General features: G+C 43.7%; 2 protein-coding genes across 11 annotated transcripts; one reads left to right on the top strand and one right to left on the bottom strand.

The window, feature by feature from the left end:
• The first annotated feature begins 72 nt into the window (after nucleotides 1-72).
• Hts (adducin 1-like protein hts) lies at nucleotides 73-21,437 on the top strand. Of its 10 annotated transcripts, none has more exons than XM_071779029.1 (16): nucleotides 73-229; nucleotides 5,609-5,746; nucleotides 5,925-6,111; nucleotides 6,209-6,591; nucleotides 6,784-7,233; nucleotides 7,317-7,453; nucleotides 7,549-7,666; nucleotides 10,280-10,393; nucleotides 10,513-10,605; nucleotides 10,842-11,037; nucleotides 11,195-11,332; nucleotides 11,482-11,553; nucleotides 11,997-12,071; nucleotides 17,056-17,123; nucleotides 17,861-18,004; nucleotides 18,606-21,437. In XM_071779029.1, exons 2-15 carry the CDS (start codon nucleotides 5,636-5,638, stop codon nucleotides 17,987-17,989), a joined length of 2,271 nt encoding a protein of 756 aa, XP_071635130.1. In that variant the 5' UTR covers nucleotides 73-229; nucleotides 5,609-5,635; the 3' UTR covers nucleotides 17,990-18,004; nucleotides 18,606-21,437. The 10 variants fall into 10 exon arrangements, with proteins under 10 accessions (XP_071635130.1, XP_071635138.1, XP_071635128.1 ...); XM_071779027.1 differs by lacking the exon at nucleotides 73-229 and adding an exon at nucleotides 552-702; XM_071779031.1 differs by lacking the exon at nucleotides 73-229 and adding an exon at nucleotides 552-702 and having other exon boundaries at nucleotides 17,876-18,004.
• Nucleotides 21,430-24,905, bottom strand: LOC139813523 (tubulin alpha-1 chain-like). Its single transcript, XM_071779052.1, has 3 exons — nucleotides 24,745-24,905; nucleotides 22,995-23,217; nucleotides 21,430-22,908 (listed from the first exon to the last, which is right to left on the bottom strand). Exons 1-3 carry the CDS (start codon nucleotides 24,745-24,747, stop codon nucleotides 21,782-21,784), a joined length of 1,353 nt encoding a protein of 450 aa, XP_071635153.1. The 5' UTR covers nucleotides 24,748-24,905; the 3' UTR covers nucleotides 21,430-21,781.
• Nucleotides 24,906-25,058: the final 153 nt, after the last annotated feature.

A 25,058-nucleotide genomic window follows, 5' to 3' on the forward strand; every position in this document is an offset into this window, starting at 1 on the left:
CTCTCAGGTTTCTCTCTGACTGTCTATGGTATTCATGGCCCGTACGAGGCACGACCGCGCGGTGTTTACTCGGAAAGTGTCGGCAATCAGTAACGGTGACCGGTAACCGTCGGAAAGTCAACGGCCAACCACCCCCGATCGATCCCGCGCGTTCTGGCTTCTGGCCGCGCGGCGTCTCGGCACGGAGACTCCACGCTGCGCGATCTCGGCCTCGCCTAGCGACGCCCTGGTGAGAATCTGTGAGACGTGCCCCGTGGTGGTGAGACGGAACGTGCGTCGCGGTCGCGTCCACGGAGAGAGTTCAGAGAGTCTCGCGTACCGTCGGAACGGTGCGGCTGCGGCGCGCAGCGTCGTCGATGCGCGGACGGTAAATCTCGTTGTGTCGAACGGAGAAGCGACGGAGGGAGGAATTCGTGCGGGAAATCATCATCATCGTCGTCGGCGGCGACGCCGGTGACGCCGGTGGAAGCGGCGACAAGAGGCGGTGAGCAGTGACGGAGGCAGAAGCAGCGGCGGCGGCGGAGGGGGAGGAGGCGGCGGGGGGAAGCTGTTCATCGAACGGAACAGCCGCGCGCGCGGAGGAGCGGCGATACGCGGAGCGCGGCCCGAGTTGAGTCGCCCATCGTTGTACGGTTCGTGAAACGGGCGCGGGCATATCACGGGATTAGGAGGAGGCGGCGGCTGGCGGCGATTCCCTGGTAGGTAAGTGTCCGCGCCTCGCCTCGCCGAGGCGACGTTGTTGCCGTCGGCCGCCCGACGGCGACGGCCATCCCGATCTGCGCGAGTCGGAAAGTCACGGGGACGACACGGCTACGGCGGGTTCTCGGCACGGCACGGGGAGTCGCGCTGCTCTCCGCCTCTGGGCCCTCTCGGCGCTCGCCGACTCGCGCCCGGCGATGAATGACGTAGGCGCGAGGGGTGTGTCGGCGTCGGCCCTTGGGTGCCGCGTCGCGACGCAACGCGACGCGACGCTACGTGGCCACGCGACTCCCCGTCGCCGCCGCGAGTCGCGCCGCGACGATCCTCCGTCGGCGACGACGAGCCATCGGGCTCTGCGTTTTCCCCTCCCCCGTCGGAGCATCGGGATCCTCAAATTCGCCCTCCTCCCCCTCCGAAAATATGTCGCCATTTGCTGCCACGGTCCTCCGTCTCCGGACGCGGGCCACCCCGCGGTACTCTTTATCTCGAGCGCGCTCGCGCTTCGCCGTCGCTCCGGCGCTTACTCGATGGGCGGCGATCGACGCCTCGGGTTAAACGTCGTCGCGCTTCGCTAATTACGGCTCGGCCGTGCCGTATCGCTCTTTGAACCTGCCCGTCACGTTGTGCGAGACTGTTGTGTCATGTCGGATGCAGTCCGTCGCGGTATTTCGTCGCTCGTAACCGAATTCCCGTCCGGGATTCCGATTTGCGACGCCGCGCCGTCCGGGTGCCGCTGAGACCGTAGGCTATAGATAGACGTATAGAATCTCTCTCCCTCGGGACACGTCTCTCATATTTTGATGAATCACGCATTCCGATATTTTCGATTGTGTGTTCCGTTGATGGTCGCCGCAACAACAGGTTTTAGGGACCTACATTCGACAGACAGCTCGGGACAGCCGCTTTAAGAGCACGGGACGCGATGCGGACGCGCGATGAACCGTAGATAAAAAAAATTAATAAACAAAAAGGTTAAAAACGCGACATAAGAAGCTAATATTAAGCGGCAGCCCGATAATCGATGATCGTTGTATACCCACTCCGCGTGACCAATTGTGCCTCTTCTTTCTCTCTCTTTCTCTCTCTTTCTCTCTCTTTCTCTCTCTCTCTCTCTCTCTTTCTCTCTCTCTCTCTCTCTCTCTCTCTTTCTCTTTCTCTTTCCTTCTCCCAGTTGCTGTTACTTTCGTTTCTCGTATAGCTGATAGCGTTTCAGGACACTCGCTCGCTACGACGGGCGTAATCTGCGATTAACCATGACGTCATTGCGTTAAGTGTCCGGCGGCGCGGCGTCGAAGCCGGTCGACCGCCCGACGCGGACGGCGGGTAGATAATCCGCGTTCGCGCGTTCGTTTTGGCGTATGATGTCAGCAGCTCGGTGGTGCGCGACAAATACTCAATGGCGCGATGCCATTTTGTCAAAAGTCGCCCGATCGCACCAGGTCGTCGTCGCTGAACGCCGTTTCCGCCGATCGACGCTCTGGCCCCCGACGATTTATCGCCGTCGTCACGCGTTATCGATCGCTCGTCCCGCTGCTCCCTGATAATTGCGTAAACGCCTTCGTCGTCGATAACCCGAGCGAGGGAAAAACTTGGGATTGATAGGATTAGGGCGATACGTTTGTAGGGGAATCTTGAGATACGATTGTGAGAGATGGTTCTACAATTATTTTGTAGAATTTATTTGTTTTTTCAGGCTGGATGGAATCGTGAGGTTTTAGACTAGACTTATATCTTAAATTCATGATCGAGCGGATTGAATATCGTCCTTAGAGATCCTCGGAGACCGGTTGACTTAGACTTAACGGATACAATAGAACTCGGAACGGGGATCGGCTCGGGAAACCCGTATATCTCTTCGGGCCCCTGCGGGAGCGACAGGCACGTGTGCAGGTGCACACGCACTCACGCACGCACGTACTGCGTATAATTCCACGGCTACGGGTTGCGTAAGGGTCTAATCATTGTATCATACGAGTCCTCGCGCCGAGCGTCGCCACAACAACGGACTCGTTTCGAGCCTTTCCCCTCTTTTTTTTCCCTCGATCACGGCCGCTTCCACAATACAGATACGACCGTCGAATCGAGGAACGGGCCCGAGATAGAGACAGCGAAACTGACAATGGACCGTTCTGAATCGACGCGTGGTACCGATTATTCGCTGAATTATTCACCGACCTGCTCTTCGTTGTTTTCAGCGCCGCTTAAAGAGAGAAAGTGAGACGGGAAACGGTTGTATCTCCCCCGAACACGCGACTCCCCGATACCTGGAACGAGAGAAAGAAGCGAGATCAGCGGGAAGAAACGCGCGTGGATCGTGCCGCGCGTCGACTCCGTCCCTGGTCCCTCTCTATTTTAAGACGAGGACTCGCGGACTCGCGCCAGTAAGCATAGAGGCGAGCCCGGCCCGCCGCGATCGCTTTCATTCAGCCTGCGGTGAGACCGAGAGAGACCCGCGTTGTCCCGTTATCGTCGAAGATAAGCGTATTTGCGCGAATGGGACGGTACCGCGACGACTCCGCGAAGATGGAACCCCACTGATCTGGTCTAGAAGGTTTTGCCGTTGTGCCTCCTCCGATCTCGCGGTTAGACAACTTCGCCGAGGTAGAACTTCGCGCTGGCCGCGCTCGAGTGGCTGGCGAATATACGGGGAATACGCATTTTGCTTCGAAGCGCACCAAGCGCGCGTAATCGAGCCACAGTGATTTACGCATTACGGAAACGGGCCGTCTCTCCGTCTGCTCGGAAAAGATCGTTGTGGTCGAGCATTCGTCGTTCGTGGGACGGACGTTGCGTTCCTGTTGACGTAACGTCCTCCTCCTTCTTCTTCTTTTTTATTTTTTTATTTCCGTCGATTGCCACTTGGTCAGTATCGCGGCCGATATTATGGCACGGTATATCGCGCTGACAACGAAGCCAAACGCGCGTATATGCGAGAGGGACTTAAACGAAGCCACTTACGCCGAATACCTCAACCCCTTAACGTTAATTACCATCAATTCGCACCGAGTGTTCATCATCGTTCACGGTCGCCGCTGCATTTTTTTTTTCCTCCGAGCGGCGTTCCCGAATTGAATTCGGTCCAGAGTGTATCGAAAGTACATATATCTTGGCTGACGAATCGCTTGTCGAGCGTCGTTTGTACTTGGCAAGGTTTCAAATAGCGATAATCTACGAATACCGCGCGTTATTTTCGTTAGATACGATTTGCCGGATTTGCGTTTATAAGCAATTTATTTTGTATATATACATATATATATAGATATATACAAAATTAATATTAATATCAATTTTATTATAGTTAGTCTTATGATTGATAATATTATTATACGTATATACCTATAAAATTAAATACATATTAATATCAATTTTTTCATAATCAATATTAAAGAATATTGATAATATTCATAAATATATATATGTATGTGTGCAAGCAAAAATAGTGACAAGACGTAACACGGTGATGAGATAATCGACGAATATAAATCTCAAACACATAACGCAACGCGAGTAAACAGAGTAGCGAGAGCTGGCAGTCTTTTATTCTCCCGTCAAGTCCACGGGATTATCGATTACCATCCCGGTGGAGTATCAAGAAGTGCGAGACACGCATAAAAATCATACGGAGGGAAGAATTTGGTCGTACAATCGGACGGGTTCGATTGTGTTTCGCGCTTGCGTGCTGACGTAATCCTGCGGTCAACCATCACGCTTCTTTTCCTCTCTCTTCCTCCTTTATTTTGCTCGCTGTTGCAGCGGAAGTGCACGCGCATGACGTTTTCCAGCGCGGTAACAAGTCGCGGAAGCTCCGGTCGCCGGCGGCGAAGCGAATCGGTTTCGTTGAGAAGCGACTTGTCCGATTTGCGGCTCTCTCACCTCTCTAGGAGGTATGATCTCGTCTATATCGATCACGATGAGAGCACGACGCGGTTGCCAGACGAAAGGGATTACATTTTGCGAATTAGAACGCGCGCTGTCGCGGTCGCGACGTAACGATGCTCACGCTAGCGAAACGTTCAGCGTGGGATTTCCGGCGGCCGACGGATGGCGAGGGAAACGCGGCGTGAAAAGGTGAAAAGCGCGACGGCGCGCCGCGTCGCCGGCCGCCGTAGGATGAGGATACGCGCGCGTAGCCGGGTGCGAGAGCGTTGCGTGGTGCGCGATGCACCGGTACTTGGCGTAAGGAAAGTCAAGCGGTGAACGACCGTTGACACAGATATCCCGTGCCGAGCCGAGCGTCGGAGTAAAATAGCCGGCACAGTTGAGCATTCTATTTTACATCGTTAACGGAACGACGCCCGCGGGTAATTAAGGGAGGGGAAAAAAAATCGAATGACGGACACGCGGTACCCCCGAAACCCCCCCCCGCCCCTCGCAGCACCGAACGAAGGGAACCGCGTTGTTGTAACACGTATAATACGGTCGGGTTCGCCGCGTCGTTGCACGCACACGATTCCCGGTAGGGCCCCGCAACTTTATTGATCGCACACCGGTAAGGTGTCCATATACCTCGCACCGGATTCGGGAGAAACGAGCGTAAAATGCCGCTTTCGCGTACACGAAACGGCGAAACTTACGCGTTTCGGCGAAACACTGATAGCTGCAAGAGCTTCGTTGCTTTCGATTTTTAGTCGTTCTTGTCGATTCCATTTCTTTGTCCATTGTCCGCTGTAGTTCTTAGAATGGACGCGTTGAGAAATCTTTAATAGCCACGCGAAGTGATTATTTAGTATCAATATGAATTAATATCAATTTAGTAAATAATATTAAATTTATATTAATATTTTTTTTTTTAGTTTTTTGTGCGTTTTTATTTTTAACGCCTACATTACACGAATTGAAATAAATAACGTCGAATATTCATCAAGACTTTTGCTAACCAGTGGTGATATTAGAACATGACATTTTACAGTTGCCGGTACTTGTACGAGGCTCGAAAATGGCAGACACGAGCCAACAAGCATTGAGCGAGCCACACACGAACGGAGTGGTGGACGACGGTTTGACGGAAGATGATAGAACCAAGATCAGACCCGCGGATATCGATGCGGTAAGTTTCGTGGAATACGGCAGTTTAACGTTTTCTCAATAATAGAAATCGAAGAAAGTTCGACACGCAATGATTTCTTATTCGAGTTTCGCCAGCGCGTGAGAAATGCTTGAAAAGTAAACGAATTAATTCAAACATGGTTAAATATGTTAAATAAGAGGAATCTATTCATTTACAGGATATGAGAGAAATGGAGAGGAGAAAGAGGGTCGAGATGATGATGAACTCGCGAATCTTCCGGGAAGAGCTGGAACGTATAATTGAGACACAGATGAGGGACGGTGCTGGACCCTCTGGTCTCCTGCAACAGATCTCTGATATGATGGGTGCACAGGGAGCCCGATTCAACGGCAATGTGTTCAAAAGTTAGTCTTGTTCTACTTTAAAATTGTCATTCCTCGAAATTGTCCTCTCCTCTTTTTTTTACTTTACTCTAACTCGATTCGCTCGGAAATGTGGTAGATTCAAATTGCGTCTTGCCTATCAACGACATACGCGGCGTGGAAAGCATGGGATACGCCAAGGGCGAGAAATTGCTACGGTGCAAGATGGCGGCGGTCTTCAGATTGCTCGATCTCTACGGATGGACGCAGGGCGTCGGCGGGCAAATCACCGCCCGTCTCAATCAGGATCAGGAACATTTTCTGGTGAATCCTTACGGGCTACTCTATCACGAGGTCACCGCCTCGAGTTTGATCAAGGTGGACATGCAAGGCACAATTATCGAGCAGGGGACGACGAACTTTGGCGTGCACGTCGCTGGTTTCCAATTGCATTCGACAATACACGCTGCGAGACCCGATATCAAGTGTATTATTCATATTACTACTCCGTCCGTTACCGCTGTAAGTAAACGTTTCGTGTCTCCGGTTTCTTCATTCTCCGATGATCCGTTTCTCGTTTGTCTCATGTATCTTTCACGAGCGTTTGCATAGCTCGATTACGCGATGTCGCTTTAATAGTCGGTTGACGATGAACATTTATTAGCTCTGCTCCGAAAGGAATTGACTGACACACGCGTGACATGTGTTGCGTAGGTTTCCTCCTTGAAATGTGGATTGTTACCAATCGATCAGGAGAGCATAGTGATAGGCGAAGTGAGCACTCATCAGTACATAGGAGGTTCCGTCGACCCGGAGGAACGGGAGAAGATCGCTAGAAATCTCGGGCCGATCAATAAGGTTATGCTCCTGACGAATCGCGGTGCCCTTTGCTGTGGAGAAACAGTGGAAGAGGCGTTCTTTAACGTTTACAATACCGTAGTCGCCTGCGAGACGCAGCTGAAGCTAATGCCCGCGGGCGTAGACAATCTAAGCCTTATCAGCGAGGAATCGAAGAAAGCTATATTCGAAGCATCGCGAAAACCACCAACCCCTCAGCAACAGAGTTCAGCAGTAGAGTCGTCCGCTCTCGCGGAGAAACTCGAGAAACGCTGGAGAATCGGCGGCGCTGAATTCGAAGCCCTTATGAGAATGCTCGATAATGCTGTAAGTTTGTCTTAATCGTTCACTATAATCGTAATATTTGCATTGGGGAATATATCTGAATTTCGTTTCTTCTTCTTTCTCAGGGATTCCGTACGGGCTACATATATAGAAATCCACTTGTAAAGGGAGAACCCCCGAAACCGCGAAACGATGTTGAAGTTCCACCGGCCGTATCATCCTTAGGATATCTACTCGAAGAGGAGGAATTGTATAAGCAAGGGTAGGTTTCTACTTTCCCTTAATTCGGGGATATTTCGTTTCGACGCTATAAAGTAGTCAACGCTCAGTCGATTTCTTTTTTCTTTTCTTGAACAGGCTGTGGAAGGGCGGACGCAAAGGTACAGACAGATCCCGTTGGTTAAATTCGCCAAATGTTTACCAGAAGGTTGAGATCCTGGAAACTGGAACACCCGATCCTAAAAAGATCACCAAGGTAGAAGTCATTACTTTTGAGAATAAGACCGACTAATTATTTACTTATTTCCGCGCGATTTCGCCCGATGCTAAATCTAATATAAGCAAGCACTCTTATTTGGCAATTATAATCGCGTATTGTGGCTGCTAATCGGATTACGATTTGCGTATAATAACGAAGAAGGAAAGCTTTAAATGTATCAAGTGCAAAATTAAACAGTTATGACATATTAATATATATTAATAGTTATAACATATATTGATATATAGATTGTAGAATCGTTTATCAGTTTTTCGGTTAGTTTAATTTGAGAATATAATTCTCTTTCAGACTCTTTGATATTTCTGCTTTGCGATTGTATCGCAAATTTGTCTTAATTAGAAGAAAATACCTTGTTGATATTAGATTTTCGTAAATTTAATACCACGGTAATGTTATTAAGATCCTTTGGTTTGTTTTCCGTGAATAACTATTTTATTTTATCGAACAATGTTGAAGATATTTTTAGCGATGATTGAGAAAGACAAATGCGCATATTTACGGCCGTAAATAGATAGTATATTCATATATGCAATGCGATATGTAATGCATTGGTTATTCCATTTTTGTTAGCAGTCAGTTGCATTTTATCACGTTATGTTGTGTAATTTTGTTTTGTTTTTGTTAAATTTTTTTTATGCATTTTAATTTTATTGTACAATCAGAGACCAAGTATGTGTGTACTAATTAATCACGATTATTTATATAAATTCCACGCATTCCAACTTGTGCCATTAATTCTCAACATTAACTGATGCTGATAACTTAACGATGATACCTTTTATATTATGTAACTATTTCAGTCATGGCAAACGTTCTCATTGAACAAACAATATATCTTATTGATGTTGATTAGAATGTACTGGCATATATAGCGATATATTGCTCTTTTTAAACTATATAGATATAACTCTAACTCTTGTTACAACAGAGCTTGATTGATATTATTTAATAATAAATGCTTATTAATGCGATATAACGAATTACTTAAAAGTTCAAAGTTGGAGCAAAAAAATCACAGTTTTAGACGCTATGACCAATGTGTGTATATGTGCCTGTGTGTATGCACGCGCGTACGTGATTTATGTGTATAAACGTTGGTCACCTGATAACATAACATATTAACGAAAAGATATCATCTTTATTATTTAAATCAAAACTAATTTTGATGCACAAATTTTCATCAACATATACGTGCAATGTTTTCGCGTTATAAAAAAATATCGACTATAACGAACTGTCATCAGTACATACCAAGTATTAAATAATTGTTTATTTTAATTTGTTGCCAATTGAAAAATATTTTATAGGCAATAATTCTTTTCTTTTTTTTTTGTACATTTACAACATTTATTTGCATTTCGACAAAGATTGATGGCATGATTAGAATAACTCATTTTTTTTTTAAATCATAAAGAGATGTTCTCTTAGTATAATATATTTCTATTTAATAAACAAGAATCTTTTATAAAAATATATAATAAGAATATAATAAAACACACGCGCGCAAAACGAGAGACAGAACGAGAGCGGTCAACATTTCCGCAAGCAAAAGTTACGAAACATTAACGTGTTGAATTCCAGTCAATCGTTAGTATAAGTATACCTAAATACCTTTATATATAAGATATTAACGACTGTTCTTCTGTAGCTTCTTGATGTTTAAATAAAGTTATACGTGCTGTTTAAAAGAGATGATTATATCAACTTTAATGAAACTTCAACTTTAATAGCGTTCCAAGCACTATTTATAGCCCGCAGACGCTACGTTAATAAATTTAGCTCACTTTCTATAACGCGATGCGAAGTTATATGTATGTTGTCGTCTACAATATATTTATTAACAGTAACTACAAGATTCTGAGATTATCTATTCTGCGAAACTACCCTTCGTCAAGTAGCCTTATACGCAAATTTTTATCTTGGGATAAAAATGTTATGCATATAATAGAAGTACAATGGAGTTTGGCATTTCGAATTTGTGGCATTTTATTCCATTATTGTATAAGGGAATGAAATAATGATTTAATATATTGTATCTTATCTTAAGCATTTTTTAAACGCACTTTTGCCACAATATACATATATAAGACATGTATAAAAAAAATATATATATATAAATATTTCTTACGACTCTGTATGAATGTGTGCCTGATCTCATCATCAAGATCTCGTTGGCCTGGTTACACTGAGCCCCACTGCATTTACAAAACCAGATCAAGTGACCCTTCACATTTAGAAAATCTAAGCTACTTCCTTGAAACTAAATGTTAGGCTTAGCAATTAATTGTTGTCAGATTGCCGAGTTGTACATTTGTATTGCATGTAATTGTATTGAATTTTATTTTGAATCACTCAAGACACTGAGTGTGATTTATGTAAAATGTCGATTGCGACTGTAGCTGCAATACAAAATTACAAAGTTATTAAAGATATGTTGCCAGTTTTGATTATTCTGGGATAATCTATTAAAGGGGAGGAAAAATATGCAGCAGGCACACATAGCATGCAAGAGTCTTTATCTTATGTTAGCATAATTGCTTCTCACAACGATTCGAAGGGGGTCGACTAATGTTCTGGTTTTGTGTGCAGTGGGTGTCTGACGGATCTCCTACCCATAGCAGCACACCAGTCAAGATAGACGGTGCTCTTCAGTTTGTTCCGAAAAATACCAACCCAAAGGAGTTCAAACAATTACAACAGCAGGTAAGTATTGTCCGTTGCATTTGAATTATATATCCCATTTGTCTTCGTTTCTGCTCTCTTTCCACATCGGTTAATATGCATAAATAGGAATGTACAAATTTGATACACTTTCTCCATAGATTAAAGATTATCGACGAGCAGAAAAAATATCGGCTGGCCCGCAATCTCATATACTGGAAGGTGTATCATGGGAGGAAGCTAAGAAAATGCAGGTACACCAGCATCGAATCTTTTTCTTGATTTAAACCAAATTAGATACGTCCCATTTAATAAATTTAGCAAAGAGAGAAAGAAAAAAAGCTTCCTATTAAGTAGCGATAATCACGTACTGTTCTGATCTGAATTTGAATTGCAACACTAGCATCTTTCTGATTATTATTAATTACTTCATAAATCCCTGCATAAAATATGTATGTTATCTTTAACTTGCATACTCGTTGTTTACAAGGACGCGACAATTAGTGGTACCGGAGAACAAGTAGTTTTAGTAGGAGCCGCTAGCAAGGGTATTATACAGCGTGGTTTCCAACACAATGCGATGGTGTACAAGACACCTTATGCCAAAAATCCTTTCGACGCCGTCACGGATCAAGAATTGGACCAGTACAAGAGAGAAATCGAACGCAAACAGAAGGGAGATCCTTGTTAGTTCCATTCGTCACTTTTCTCATCCAATCTTTTCCCCGTATTTTTGCATGCGTCTTGTATTTATGTATCCCCGTATCTTAGAATTATTCTGTGTTCACTTAATGTTCACCGGACGTTGAACGGAACCATTAATATTACCTATTCTGTAAATAGACGATGAGTCACAGTCAGAATCCGAGGCCTTGTCGTCCTTTAACATCAGTCGTGCGACGCATGAATCCAGCACTGCCAAGAGTCCTATTCAGTCACCGGTTTCTGTTACTTCGGAAACGGAGGAGGAGAGTAGAGACGGTAAATTCATGTGCTTAATTCACGAACGGGGTTTCCATACGTATCATAGAATGTGTACCACGTTCTGACCTTTCATCGATAAAATCATATCGTTACATTTTTATTTTCTACGTCATTAACGAACACTCGCGTGTACTCCTTTTCTACAGAACCCCGAGTATTGCGAATAGAAACGAAACAAGTGCCTGCGCCGAGTCAACCCGAAGTTGTGTTAAGCGATGGTGAGTCTTTCCTCATCTTTTTTTTTCTTTTTTTTTTAAATTTATCCCAAGTAATCATCTCATCAACCTGCATAGGTGTTTCAACGAGTGATTAGTAAAGTTATATATTACAATGAGATGTTTACTTTAATTCAACTCCGATTCTTGCATGGCCATAGCTTTTTGTTTGCGGTCAATTCTTACGACATTTGCATCTCTGCCTTTATAACAAATTTACCACTAATCAGTAAATATAGCACGTTATACAATCGCGCACGAAGATAGATAATTTTGCACGATGTTTGTCCATTGTAATGGTAAATGATTTGCGAGACAGATAAACCTATATTTCGTGACTGTCAGAGGTACTATGTACATATAGCATTATAACGACATCGGATCACGAGGCGCATTTTATTGATGAATAGATATGAATCGTGTACGTATTTATTTTTAATATACAGTGAATGATGCTACTGCAGAGTACCTTAATGAGATGCGCTACAGAATGACTGAACGACCAAGCGGTTACAAAGGAGGTGAGTTTTATTTTATACAGGCAAATAGAGATGGATCTAATCCATCATTCCGAATTACTCTCTTTCTGGTACGTACTGTGTATGATGTTCGACTGAAGAAATTGTATCTGGCGTTACATTTGTAAAATAATTAGACCTGCATGTGACTTTTCTACGATTAATGAAAAAATGGACAATTATAAAAGGAGAAAATTTTACGAAATTATGAATGTTTAGTCGTAAAATGTAGCCCGAATTGCGATATAAAGGATACATTATCTTCAGTTTAACTTTGTACATAGTTTTGATACGATTTGACTAATCTCGTTTGGTTGAAATATATTTTATCTGGTATAAAATGCACGTATTCCAGTATGGAATACGCTCCCCATCCGCAATAACTACATAAAATGCACGTATATAGAATATATTAAAGATTGTGTAAATATATTCATTTTCATATTATCATTTATATGTATGCAAAGCTGTCAAGTTTGTCATGCTTTTGTCTACGTATACGGCACATGTCTCGAAAGCTTTCTCGTCTTCTTTCGCCACTCGAAATAACGATCATAAATGCTTGCACCAATAACTAATGTTCATGCACTTTCGTTAATCTCGTTTCTTCTTTATTTCTGCGTGAAATGCTATATAGATCTTGAAAATACACGTGGTTTACACTTAATCCGAAATGCGATTTCTATTCGAAGCTCAGATGAAAATCACACTTTGGAATTTCTTGTTTTCAATGGGAAATTAACGAATGATGAAAAATAATAATGACGAATAATAATCGATTAATACAAATTTGAGATAGCTATTCTTTTCTTTTGCACTGTAACACAAAGCGCGGTGAGTAATAGTCATATTTGGGATAGATGAACAAAATAGCAGGTTTGCGCGCAACAATACATTTCTAGCATAAAAATAAAGAAACGCATAGTCAGGGGATGGATGTAGAGTTTCTATTTCGAGCGCAGCGTAAGCGACGAAGAAGACTCGCGAATGGTGGAGAGTATCCAAGTGATCGTGAACGTTCTCTCCGTTTCTCCAAAGCGAGCAAACCGATCGATCGTTCGCCGGTTCCCATGTCCGAGATATACATTTGGACATAATGCTTGCAGATTGCGAACTAGCCAGCAATTGCAGCAGCATGAGCAGCGAGCGTGCGCGAATGTACCGGCAGTTCTCCGATATCCGACGTCCTTATGATAGCCTTCGATTGGAGAACGTTAGAACCTCGATGACCGCCGAACGAAAGAAACCTCTTCTAGTTACAAGAACGCTGGTTAACGGGCGAAGCCAGATTGAGCTGAACGCGATCTCTCGGGACGAGGCTTTCGTAAAATCGCGCTACGAGGCGAGGCAGAAATTTTTCGGAGATCTCGAACGTCGAAAGAATTTAGCCGCGGACTCAATTGCGTCGTCAAGAACGGAGGTGACGAATGCGAATAATAAAAAGCTGAGCTCGAATATGAAACCGATTGTAAACCATCTTGTAAAATTGTTTGATCCATCTCTAAACACGAGTACTAAAGAATGCGTCGAGAACGGTGAAACACGGTCGAGCAATGAAGTCGCGGTGCATTCTGTGGAATGGGCGAATATCGCGCAGCCGAGTTTTGTTAAACGTGTTAACGTGGAGAAGACGCCGAGTTTGCGTAATATTGTGCCCCATATAAACGGTGACAGTCAGACAGAGGAGGAAATAGGACACCGTGAAAGGGCTGAATGTTTAACGATCGAAACGGTTGCTTCTGTAAAAACGGAGTCTTCAACTCGTGGAGATAAATCGGACTCGATGGCCGGCACGAATAACGAACAATCGCAAACATTGACAACATCAACGGCGACGAATACGGAAGTGACACTTGCGCGCAGCTGCGCTGAAACATTTCAACATGATAACAGCGATAACGAGGAAGACCCGCAGCCACTGAACGATTTATCTTCCAACAACTGTGACGAGCGGTCGATCGATCGTTATGAATGCGACGAAGATAAAGAGGCACCGGCAGATAAGGAAATAAACGGCGAACTGAAATCGACGATGGAACTGAGGAAACAAAACGTTCGATCTTGGATCGAAAGCTCCATGTGCGAGGGCAGCTGGTCGAACAACTCAGAGACCGATCCATACGAGTCATATTGCAACGATATCACAAAGATCGTTGAGAGCATCGACGTGAATATCGCCTCGTCGAGGACGGAACTGGACGCGTTGCCCGACACGGACACCTGTGTCAAGTACAATCTCGACTCGACGAATATGAGCCTCATTTACAGCTTGACCCCGCCGGCGGCCGTTGACCAGGACGAGAGCGGCAACGACGATACTTCGCACGATTTGGCGGAACGCTCGTCGGAATGGCAGTCCGATTCAGTGAGAAGCGACAATGACGAGCCGTTGAGCGATTACATATGGATAGAGCCGACGACGAAGGTGGAAGGCATCAAGTCTACGCAAGATCGCAGGTCGTCGAGCGACAGTAACAGCTACGCGGAATTGGAACAGCCCACGTCCGAGAGGCACTCGACAGGCGGTTCCGACATACTCGAGTTACCGAGCTGCACGATCCGCGAGCTGAAGGACATCGACGGCGAGATCTTTCACAACGGGATCAATGAGTCCGCCAACGAGATCATCGCCGATCTCAACGCGTCGGACGAAGCGTCGCCGGACGACGCTGTGGAAGTCGTACAGCAGATCATCGACGAGATTATCGAGTCCATTTACGTTTTACTGCATTTTGATTCCTCTATTTACGACCTTAGCATCATGAGGGAAATTGTGCGCAACTTGATCGACGGCTACCGTCACGAGTGCTCGCTCGTGGAGACTGCCGATCGAGCGTGCATGCCGGATGTCTTCACGACGATCGGCAATGACGTTGACAGTATTTGTCGCCTCAAAGGTTTCCTGGGGAATCTGTCATCGGACAATAATCGAGATTATGAAATGGAGGTAGATGATACGGAGAATCGCGAATCCCCCGCCGTGTTCGAGTTTTGCACCGTAGCGAAAACGTTGCCGATCGTCGCCGTCGACAATGGCGCTTTGGAATTAAACTTTCGCGTTGTCAAAGTCTCGACGGACGAATATGCGAAGATGTCGCCGGGTGCCCATCTTCGCATATTCGGCGAAAACTTGATCGCCAATGATCGCGGTATCGGTAAAAGGGACGACAAAAGCGCAGCCGTGGTAAAATCAGATATGGAAACGTGGCCGTGCGATCGATGCTCCTACTGCCGCGAAGAGGCGGAATCGAGGGAGCCATTGACTTGTTTGACGCCTATAAGTGAGGAGGCGGACGATGCTTCGCGCGAGGTCGTCGACTCTGTCACGACCGCTTTAAAAAATCCTGACAATGAGCCGTTGTGTCACTTAGAGGCCGGTGATGTTAATGAAGAAAGTACTGTAAATCCCACGAGGAAGTCTGTCTCCCTCGATGACACCTACACGATCTCCGACGTCAGCTCTGTCATTATCTCGGATAACGGTGACATAAATGATCTTGAGGAACGATGCGACGTTTGGGACTCCTCCCTAGATTGCATGTCGTATTCGTACGAAACCAAAGAGTTCATGCGCCTGGAGAAAGCGCTCGCGGACAGTTCGCGATTGAACGTGTAACGCTTTACTCGTCTTTCAGAAAGACGACATCTTGTTCTATCTTAATTCCAACAATTGTTTAATTGAATCATCAAAGAGTACAGTTTTCCTCGATGAAAAGGAAAAAAAGACGTTTCGACGATTGACTCGTCGAAATAACGTGCATCCGCAACGCGTTGCGATAGCGTTTCAACTTGCGTGTCGGTTGCTTTAAAATTTCTTTCTCTTAATATTCAGAATGTCTGTAAAAAGCGTCATACGGTATCAAATAGTTTGCACGCTCGACCTAGCATGTCATATTTTGTGCACGTTTAACGCGTCGATTTTCTACACATCTTAAGAAAGATGACAAAGAAAGACTAGTCCCTTCGTATAAGTACGCGCGCGCAAACGTTAGATGTGTAAGAGACTCGCGTTATTTTAGTATCTGTTAAGTTTTGATGATTCTATTTTTTCTCATAGCTTTTATAATTTTATCGTTCCTTTATGTACAAACAAGGCGCGTTCCCTGCGCGATCGACTTTAAGCACATAGATCAAAAAGGAAAATTTGACAATTACACGCCAATTAGCATTGACATTCATAAAAGTGCTGATGTCGTTTTGTTTTCTAGTATTCTCAATTTTGATTTTCTGTTTTTTCTTTTTGTTTTTTCTTTTTGTTTTTTATTTTTGTTAAGTGCATGACTTAACATACTTAACGTAACTTGAAATTAAAGACGAAGGATTTTGTTGTTTAGTGCAATGTATTAATTTTAATGTTCTACTTTATTTTCTTGGTATGTGATAATAAGTTCAAACGATTGTTATATTACGATATGCACTTACGCTACCTCCTTAACAATATTGTAACTAAATCAACTTACATTGCGAATGCTTACATAACTCACTTTTATATGAATACATTTTCTAATATCTACCGCAATAGCGAGGTGTTTGATGGATATAAAAGTTTGCACATAAAGCTTCTTATCATTTTTCTGCACCCGTCTCTCTATTTGAACCTGCGTCAATCCTCACCGTTTATCCCGTTACCTTTTCAATGGTGTACGTCCACGTCCTGCAAGCTGCGAATGATCGATGCTAATACGTGTTTGCTTGGGAATGATTGATTTTATATAACGAATCTCCACGAACGAGTATACTCTGACGAGTACCAACCAACGTCGTTTATTCGAGAGGTAAGATGTCTGTCTCTTTCTCTCGCTTCTTTTCATTTTTCAGTTTAAAGTACGATAATACATAATTGACAGCTCGGTAGGATTAATTTTAATCCTTTGCCTTACAGATTGTGCTTTGCAATAATATCGGCTGTCTTATTATCTTACGGATTATCTTATTATTACGTGATCTGAGGATTCACGTCCCGAATAATCAATTATTTGTGTTTTAGGAGAGAATACCGTAAACGGCGATCACTCGGACGCTCATCACAGTACTTTTTCGCAAAGTAGCAAGGAGGTTTGTCGTAATACTTTTAATATCAAACACACACGAGACACATACCATATGCGGAGAGTCGGTCTGTAAGACGTTAATTTCTTTACTCTTCGCATTTTATTATTCGAATTTGAAGCGATTCTTGATTACGTTGATACTTCAGATGAATCTAGAGAAAAAATAATCACACAAATGCAAGTCGTTTAGATCTCGTTTTCCGAATTATAATGAACTGAAACAAATGTTTGAAGTACTTGCTCCGCAACTTTCTCTTTTCAAAGCTAATTGTGATACATGAGTGCATTTTGAATATTTTTTAATATATTATAATTCGAAAAGAGTAAAGTTTTAAATGATGGCTCTAATAGTGGACTCGTACAAATCTCCGCATAGGTGTGTGTACATCGGGTTTCGTTCACATATTACATTATCTCACATATCTCATGCATTCGTTAATAATACATGGGAACGCTGTTTTCGTAATAAAATATGGAATAAGACATTTCTCGATTTACAATGCTACAAGAGATAACAGCGTGTCCGATTCGCGAAGGGATTGTCGCTTCACTTCTTGCATCAATTGTCACAATTACAGCCGGCATAGCCGCTCATAGATTCGCTTCCTACAAACTATTCTATCGTATCGATTTGCATGCGATCAGATAATTGACTTAATAGAATTAAGCGTGAAAGTTCGGCGCTCTATGCATGTGCATGCAGAAAGGTTTATGGTTACGGTTGGGACCTTCCGTGTTAAGGGTTCCATGTCGCAGGATGTGAGCGTTAGCGAGGAATCGCCGAAGAAGGAGAAGAAGAAGAAGAAGGGCCTTAGGACGCCATCCTTCCTCAAAAAGAAGAAGGAAAAGAAGAAGTCGGTCGAGGCGTAGGTAGTCGTAGCTCAGGTAAGCGTTGCCACTCAAAATTTAATCTGTTCAATTTATTCTCTGGATTTTGATATCGACGTAAGGGAATATATTTCGATTTGCGAACAAACATATTTACGGATCTATTGAACGTCGTTATCTCTATCTTATGAACATTAGTACGCTTATGCTAGAACGTTTCTTATTATCTGTGATCTCTACAAATCGATCATACGATCGAGCGAGTCGCTATTCTTTCTTTCAGACCGATCTCTTATAATATCGACTGTAATTTTGAAGAGTATCGCGGTTCTCCGATGAATATATAAATGACAAATTTCAGCAACTCGCTCGCTCGCTCAATCGATCATCCCAGTCGACGTGGTTAATTTATTGATCCCGGGCGTTGCTCATTGAAGGTATGGAAGAAAAGTCAAAGCTTTTCCTCTAGAGATTAGACGCGCTCGCGCTAAATTTCATTCATATGGCTGCAGCAACGATCAAATCATGTTTTTCTGGTAGAATTACATTTTCGCGTAAATGAATAATTAAATATATATTTATTTAATGTACAATGCGAAGCATATATGCAGTGAGATACCGAACGTTATTGACGTTGAATTAACATCTGTATTTTCAGACACTGCCACAAGCGAAAGCTTCTCGTAAAAAATAAAACGAATATGCAAGTTTAAACACAAGATCGAAACGAGCTCGGTTTTAAAATAAAGGACGAGATTCGACGAGTAACGAAGCACAGACGAATGGCGGAAGATGAAACGGAGGTGGGATGAGACGTGCACGAGGAAAAATCGAAGCGAACGAGCAACAATCACAGCATCTTTCCAGGACTCAAGACTGCCATCGCATTACGTCTACGATAAGGAAACTATATTGTACTGTTAATGTTTTTACGTTTTTAATTTGTTAAGCGTCGCGCTAATGTATTTAATCCGCTATTTAATTTTGCCTCTCCTATCCCGTTTGTGTGTAACGCAATAAAGAGTTACATATGCATACTTTGCGACGAAGAAAGACAGACAGACAGATAGAGGAAGAGAGGCGTCATCATTATTGTCGTCTCTATTATTTTACTACGCCAATGTCGACGCCGTTGCCATTGCCATCGTCGTCGCCATCGTAATTCTCGTCGTCCTCTTTCTGCTCGTCGTTATCATCGATATCGACATCAACGTCATCATCGTCGCTACCGCCGCTACCGTCGTCGTCTTCGTTATTATCATCATCATCATTATCATCGTTATCGTTATCGTTATCGTTATCGTCATTATTATTGCCGCCATCGCTATTATCATAATCATCCTCGTCGTCGTTGTCGACGTTGTTGCTATTATGGTCATCGTTGCTATTTGCTTCTACTCTATTTTTTTCCTCTATCTCGAGATTGTCTCAATTCTTTGATTGTAACTGGTAATTTGTAGATTAGGAGAAAATTTTCGTACGGTCTCTCTTGAAACGGAGGGATGCGATACTTCACGTAAAACGTTACGTGAACGTTGATCGAAACACATTTTACCTCAAACGAATTCGTGAATTCCAACTGGGTGATATTGGATCGGCTTTATCGCGAAGAAAAAAAAGAAGTAGAAGTGAATGCGAAAGGCTGTGTTCTAGAATTTGAAGCTGGCGTGCGAAAGAAATGCGTTGCGAGAATTACGGATCTCACCGAGACTGTCCTCTGTATCAAAAGCATCCCGGACAATAGAAATCGCCTCTGACTCCCGGACTGATGTACTCGTCTTCGTGATATGTATAAAGTAATTTGTGCCGTACGATATCCCGTCGATTACGATTGTTACCGAGTTGAAAACTTTATTACAACTGTCTATCGATTGGCGTTTCGACATAATACTTTATAAGGCTATCGACGTAATACTTTATAAGTTATATCAACTCAATAAAGAAAAAAAAAAGATAGCGTTATGCAGGCAGTAAGTCATGCCTCACGGCATTCATCAGCTTGTATTGTTACCAAATTTGAACAAATCGGTAAGCTTAGGTATGTCCATTAAAATGGTATAAAGTAAAGTAGAATCAGTGTGGAGCCGAAGTGGAACCGAAGTACGGCGACGTGTGCTTTCACGAAATTTTCAATTTTATCTACCTATTCGACCTAATAGTTTAAACATTTCAAATCCGAGTTTATTACGACGAATATTCATTGTACATATAGAAGCGCAGAACCATGTAATAACTAATGATTTTTTCCTTTGTATTTCCTTTTATATAATGGATTAATTACTCATCGATGTGTAAAAACGTGCCTTTCGTATCTTCAATCGATTAGTCTTAACATTCAGCATTTTTTTACAGTATCTATTGATTTTTTAACAATTGATCATTCGATTTGCCTTTTGGTCGTCGCGTGTCATCTGCAGTTGAATAACAGCTTTTGGCAGTAACTTCAACAAGTCGAACTTGGTTGGACCAAGTAAGTAAGAATATCTTTCCCAGAGTCTCGTGCTGTCTTCAAAAATGGTCACGCGTTCTAATTAAGTAAGAAATTGCTTAAAGAACAATTAGAGTCGCGAAATGCGGAACGTTGCAATTTTTCTTTGGCTTGTTGAAGCTATCGAGGAGTGGTTGTTCAAATTGATAATTCGAGCACTAATGATTACGTTATTTATCTATAATTGACGATCGACCGCTTATACAACGTGTGTTTTGTACAAATAAAAAGTCGGCGTTATATATCTATATATAACATATGTATAACTGTATGTATAACTGCGTGTAACAGAGTCGTGTTATACGTAGAACCGAGTATGTGTAAACGGGGAGGATATATAGTGCTGTTTTAACAGTTTGAGCATTGTGAATCATTCATGCTCGAAGTGTGGCTGAAACGACTAGACGAATAGATAATAATGAGAACGAAAATAAAGCGCACATGCACATTGGCTTGCAAGTTTTTTTTTTTTATCAATGCATGCGCGAAGTGAAAATTTTAATATATTTTATTATGCGCTGTTTTTATCGAGATCGATGTTGACGACCGTTATTATTATTATTCGCACTACTATTATTTTTTAGTTTATTATCAAAATATTGTATTAATATTATCATCGCTATTATCATAGTTTTATTATTAAGGTCAACGCGATTTTACCATCGCCGCATTGTATCTAAAGTGCAACAAATTGCGAGCTGAGCTCGTGATGCAATCGAATTTGCACGTCGTGCTTTCTTCCTCCGAAATGATGACGATTCATCGCGCGAGAGCCCACGTGCTTCATCGACCTGACTATGACACATCTGTGAAGAAATATTTGCCCATATATACTTTCTTCTCGCCTCCTCTTTCCTCATCCTTCACTCGTATTCATGTATCATGTAATGATTGGTAATAATTGTACGATCGAAGACGTATATTAATGCAATCTATTATTGTATAATGGTTGATATAATATATAAATAATATTACAACAAAATACACGAGAAAGTATTTTTAGATGTGCTTATATTTCTCAGTAGTTATTTCTTCAAAACGATACCAAGTGACAATTGTAAAAAAGCGAATACGCTTCTCTCGTCGAAGATTCCATATGTGTAAGGATCAAATCGGGGGGGGGGGGGGGGGGATCGGGTAGGAAGCAATGGGAAAAGTTTACATCGCGATGGGTCGCTTCGGATTGCATTATAAAATCAGATAAAGAAAAAAAAATTCGCAATAGGTCGCTTCAGATTGCGTTATAAAATCAGGTAAAGAACAGAAAAATCGCTTAAGCAATAAGTGGCAAGCGTCGTAGTATAAATACACGAAATACGAAGAGACAGAAGTAGGAATCTTGATGGTTAGTATTCCTCAGCACCGTCTCCCTCGCCATCGACGGAGTCCATGCCGACTTCCTCGTAGTCCTTCTCCAAGGCGGCGAGATCCTCTCGCGCCTCTGAAAACTCGCCCTCCTCCATCCCCTCGCCTACGTACCAATGCACGAAGGCTCTCTTGGCGTACATCAGATCGAATTTGTGATCGAGCCGCGCCCAAGCCTCTGCGATCGCCGTCGTGTTGGATAACATGCAGACTGCACGCTGCACCTTGGCGAGATCACCGCCGGGAACGACGGTAGGCGGCTGATAATTGATGCCGACCTTGAAACCGGTAGGGCACCAATCAACGAATTGAATGCTGCGCTTGGTCTTGATAGTCGCAATTGCCGCGTTAACGTCCTTCGGCACTACATCGCCTCTATACAGCATGCAGCACGCCATGTATTTTCCATGACGAGGATCGCACTTGACCATCTGATTCGCGGGCTCGAAGCAGGCGTTTGTTATCTCGGCGACGGAGAGCTGCTCGTGATAGGCCTTTTCCGCTGATATGACGGGAGCATAGGTGACAAGGGGGAAGTGAATCCTGGGATAGGGTACCAAATTTGTTTGGAATTCCGTCAGATCGACGTTGAGCGCGCCGTCGAAACGCAGCGAGGCCGTGATCGAGGACACAATCTGGCCGATCAGGCGATTCAGATTTGTATAAGTCGGGCGTTCGATGTCCAAATTACGTCTGCAAATGTCGTATATGGCCTCGTTATCCACCATGAACGCGCAGTCGGAGTGCTCGAGGGTGGTGTGCGTTGTCAGGATCGAGTTGTACGGCTCGACAACGGCCGTCGAGACCTGGGGCGCCGGATAAATCGCAAACTCAAGTTTCGACTTCTTCCCATAGTCCACCGACAGTCGTTCCATCAGCAGGGACGTGAAACCGGACCCGGTGCCGCCGCCGAACGAATGGAAGATCAAGAAACCCTGGAGTCCCGTGCATTGATCCGCCAGCTTGCGAACGCGATCCAAAACGAGATCGACTATCTCTTTGCCGATCGTATAGTGGCCGCGAGCATAATTGTTGGCGGCGTCCTCTTTGCCGGTTATCAATTGCTCCGGGTGGAAGAGTTGCCGGTACGTACCCGTACGTACTTCATCTGCAACAACATTGGTGAGTGAGATTCAGTCATCCGGTTGTCGCTCGTTTAAGGAAACTTGTGCGTAACGTAATATCATTACTCACCTACGACGGTCGGTTCAAGATCGACAAAGACCGCTCTCGGCACATGTTTCCCGGCACCGGTTTCGCTGAAGAAGGTATTGAAACTGTCATCATTGCCCCCAAGTATCTTGTCAGACGGCATTTGCCCATCGGGTTGGATACCATGCTCCAAACAGTACAGCTCCCAGCAGGCATTTCCAATTTGTACTCCCGCCTGTCCTACGTGGACGGATATGCATTCACGCTGCAAAAAATATTGCACTTAAAAATCGTACATTAAATTGATTAAACTTATAATTTATATTTAGAATTTAGATCTCATTCATAATAGATGAATCAAAATTCTATTTGCAATTTTATTTTAATAATTGCACGCGAAAAATATATACATTAGAATATATTCGCATATAAAATGCGTATCAGAGCATGTACATGCACGTATATAAAAATATATAGCATGTCAAGTTTATAAATAGACTTCTAACATAATGATTACAGATAATTTAAGACGGAGAACGTGCCCCGTCATCTAACAAATACATCTCTGACAACACACAATGCTGACTATAATATATGCATATACGTAGGAAGTTCCAGGGTCGGCAGAGATGGAATATGAGAATATGGCCATTAAGGGGATCCTGGAGCAACGGCAATTATTGATATTTATAGGTGTCCGATTTTCTACGAATTGGCTTTACAGACTTGAAATCCCATTAACACGTTTAGGGAAATGATGGATGGAGTGGTAAATTGAAGACTAAAAACTTGAAAGAATTGAAAAAATTATATTTCATACTCGGTGTACCTAACCTTTTGTACCTAGAGCTATCACTTCATGGAAACTTTCGTTTGATATACGAATTATATAGCTTACGTGTACAAATCGAAAGTACCCTACTCTAATCGGACTAGATCAAAGAACAATGTGTAAGATTAAAAGCCTAATGAGAAATATTTCCGCTGATCGCAGATTTCATGCATGCGTACACACACGCAGCGTACATGGCGTTGCAATCTGACGAGGACGGATATCTTGTAGGAACTCGTTGAATAAGGACAGAACGATAAAAAATTATCGATATTTTTAATTCCGCTTGGATGAGGGTGCACTCCAGGTCCTCCAGGATCCCGTTAAGGCCGGAACATAATACAAAGGAATAGGCAATAGGAATGGGGAATATAGCAACAGAATGTAGATTTTCAACCTGCCGTGTATCAATGCATTCCGTTCCTATTCCCTATTCCTTTTGCCTGCACCATTGTATTGTGTTCCGACCCTCAGTCTCTCGTCAACGCCCGACAAGATTTCTTCCCGTCGCCGCCCGCCGCCAGCGACAGACAAACCATTCGCTACGGCGGAGCTTGTCGCGTTGCGTCGCGCAAATTTTTGCTTCTAAAAGTAGCACCAACGTAATGCAATCGCGAGCGTCGCTCGCGGCGACGTTACTCGCGCCAATCGGCAAGATCCATCCTTAGATAAAATTCGCTGCTTCGACCAGATTAAGATTGATAGGATCCTCCCTCGAACAATAACCGCGCGCGCTCTCTCTCTCTCTCTCTCCACGCTTCCCTTCAAAGGGAGACACACATATCTGCAATCGTACACCTCGATATACCGGGTCGCTCGTCAACGAAAGATCCGGCTTCGATTCTCGCCAATGTCGTTACGTCGCACTTGCCCACGACGGCAGGCAGAGACGATCGGCGAGCGATAGTTTTAAGAAGAGAGAACAGATTTTACGATCGCGGAAGAGGTTAAGGTCCTTACCATCTTGACGAATGATGAAACGGAGACTCGTAGCGAGATCTGCTTGCTCGTGATACGTTCCTGACGGCCGTTTGAACGGAGTTGGCGATGGAACTCCCTCGAACGATCTCGGCTTGACTGAGCGCTTGCTCAGAACGGCCGGTCTTTTATAGCTTCGGTGGGTACCCGTTCTACGCCCGTCCCAGGAGCACGCCGCCTATGTCTCTGACGCTCGTCACGCTTATCCGACTATGTAGGGTCATGAGATTGCGTAACCGACCGTACGCAGCCGACCCAATCACGCTGGAGCGAACGTTATAAAGTTCAATCCTTTC

Source organism: Temnothorax longispinosus, chromosome 5 (assembly GCF_030848805.1).
Source record: "Temnothorax longispinosus isolate EJ_2023e chromosome 5, Tlon_JGU_v1, whole genome shotgun sequence".
In the NCBI taxonomy this organism is placed as follows: Eukaryota; Metazoa; Arthropoda; class Insecta; order Hymenoptera; family Formicidae; genus Temnothorax; species Temnothorax longispinosus.

Coding starts and splice junctions, on each gene's coding strand:
- LOC139813523 (XM_071779052.1), bottom strand. Junction 22,909..22,994: donor TCTTGAACCGACCGTCGTAG/GTGAGTAATGAT, acceptor ATGTTGTTGCAG/ATGAAGTACGTACGGGTACG.
- Hts (XM_071779037.1), top strand. CDS start 5,636: ATGGCAGACACGAGCCAACAAGCATTGAGCGAGCCACACACGAACGGA. Junction 7,234..7,316: donor TGAGAATGCTCGATAATGCT/GTAAGTTTGTCT, acceptor CTTCTTTCTCAG/GGATTCCGTACGGGCTACAT. Junction 12,072..13,174: donor ACCAAGCGGTTACAAAGGAG/GTGAGTTTTATT, acceptor TAATGCTTGCAG/ATTGCGAACTAGCCAGCAAT.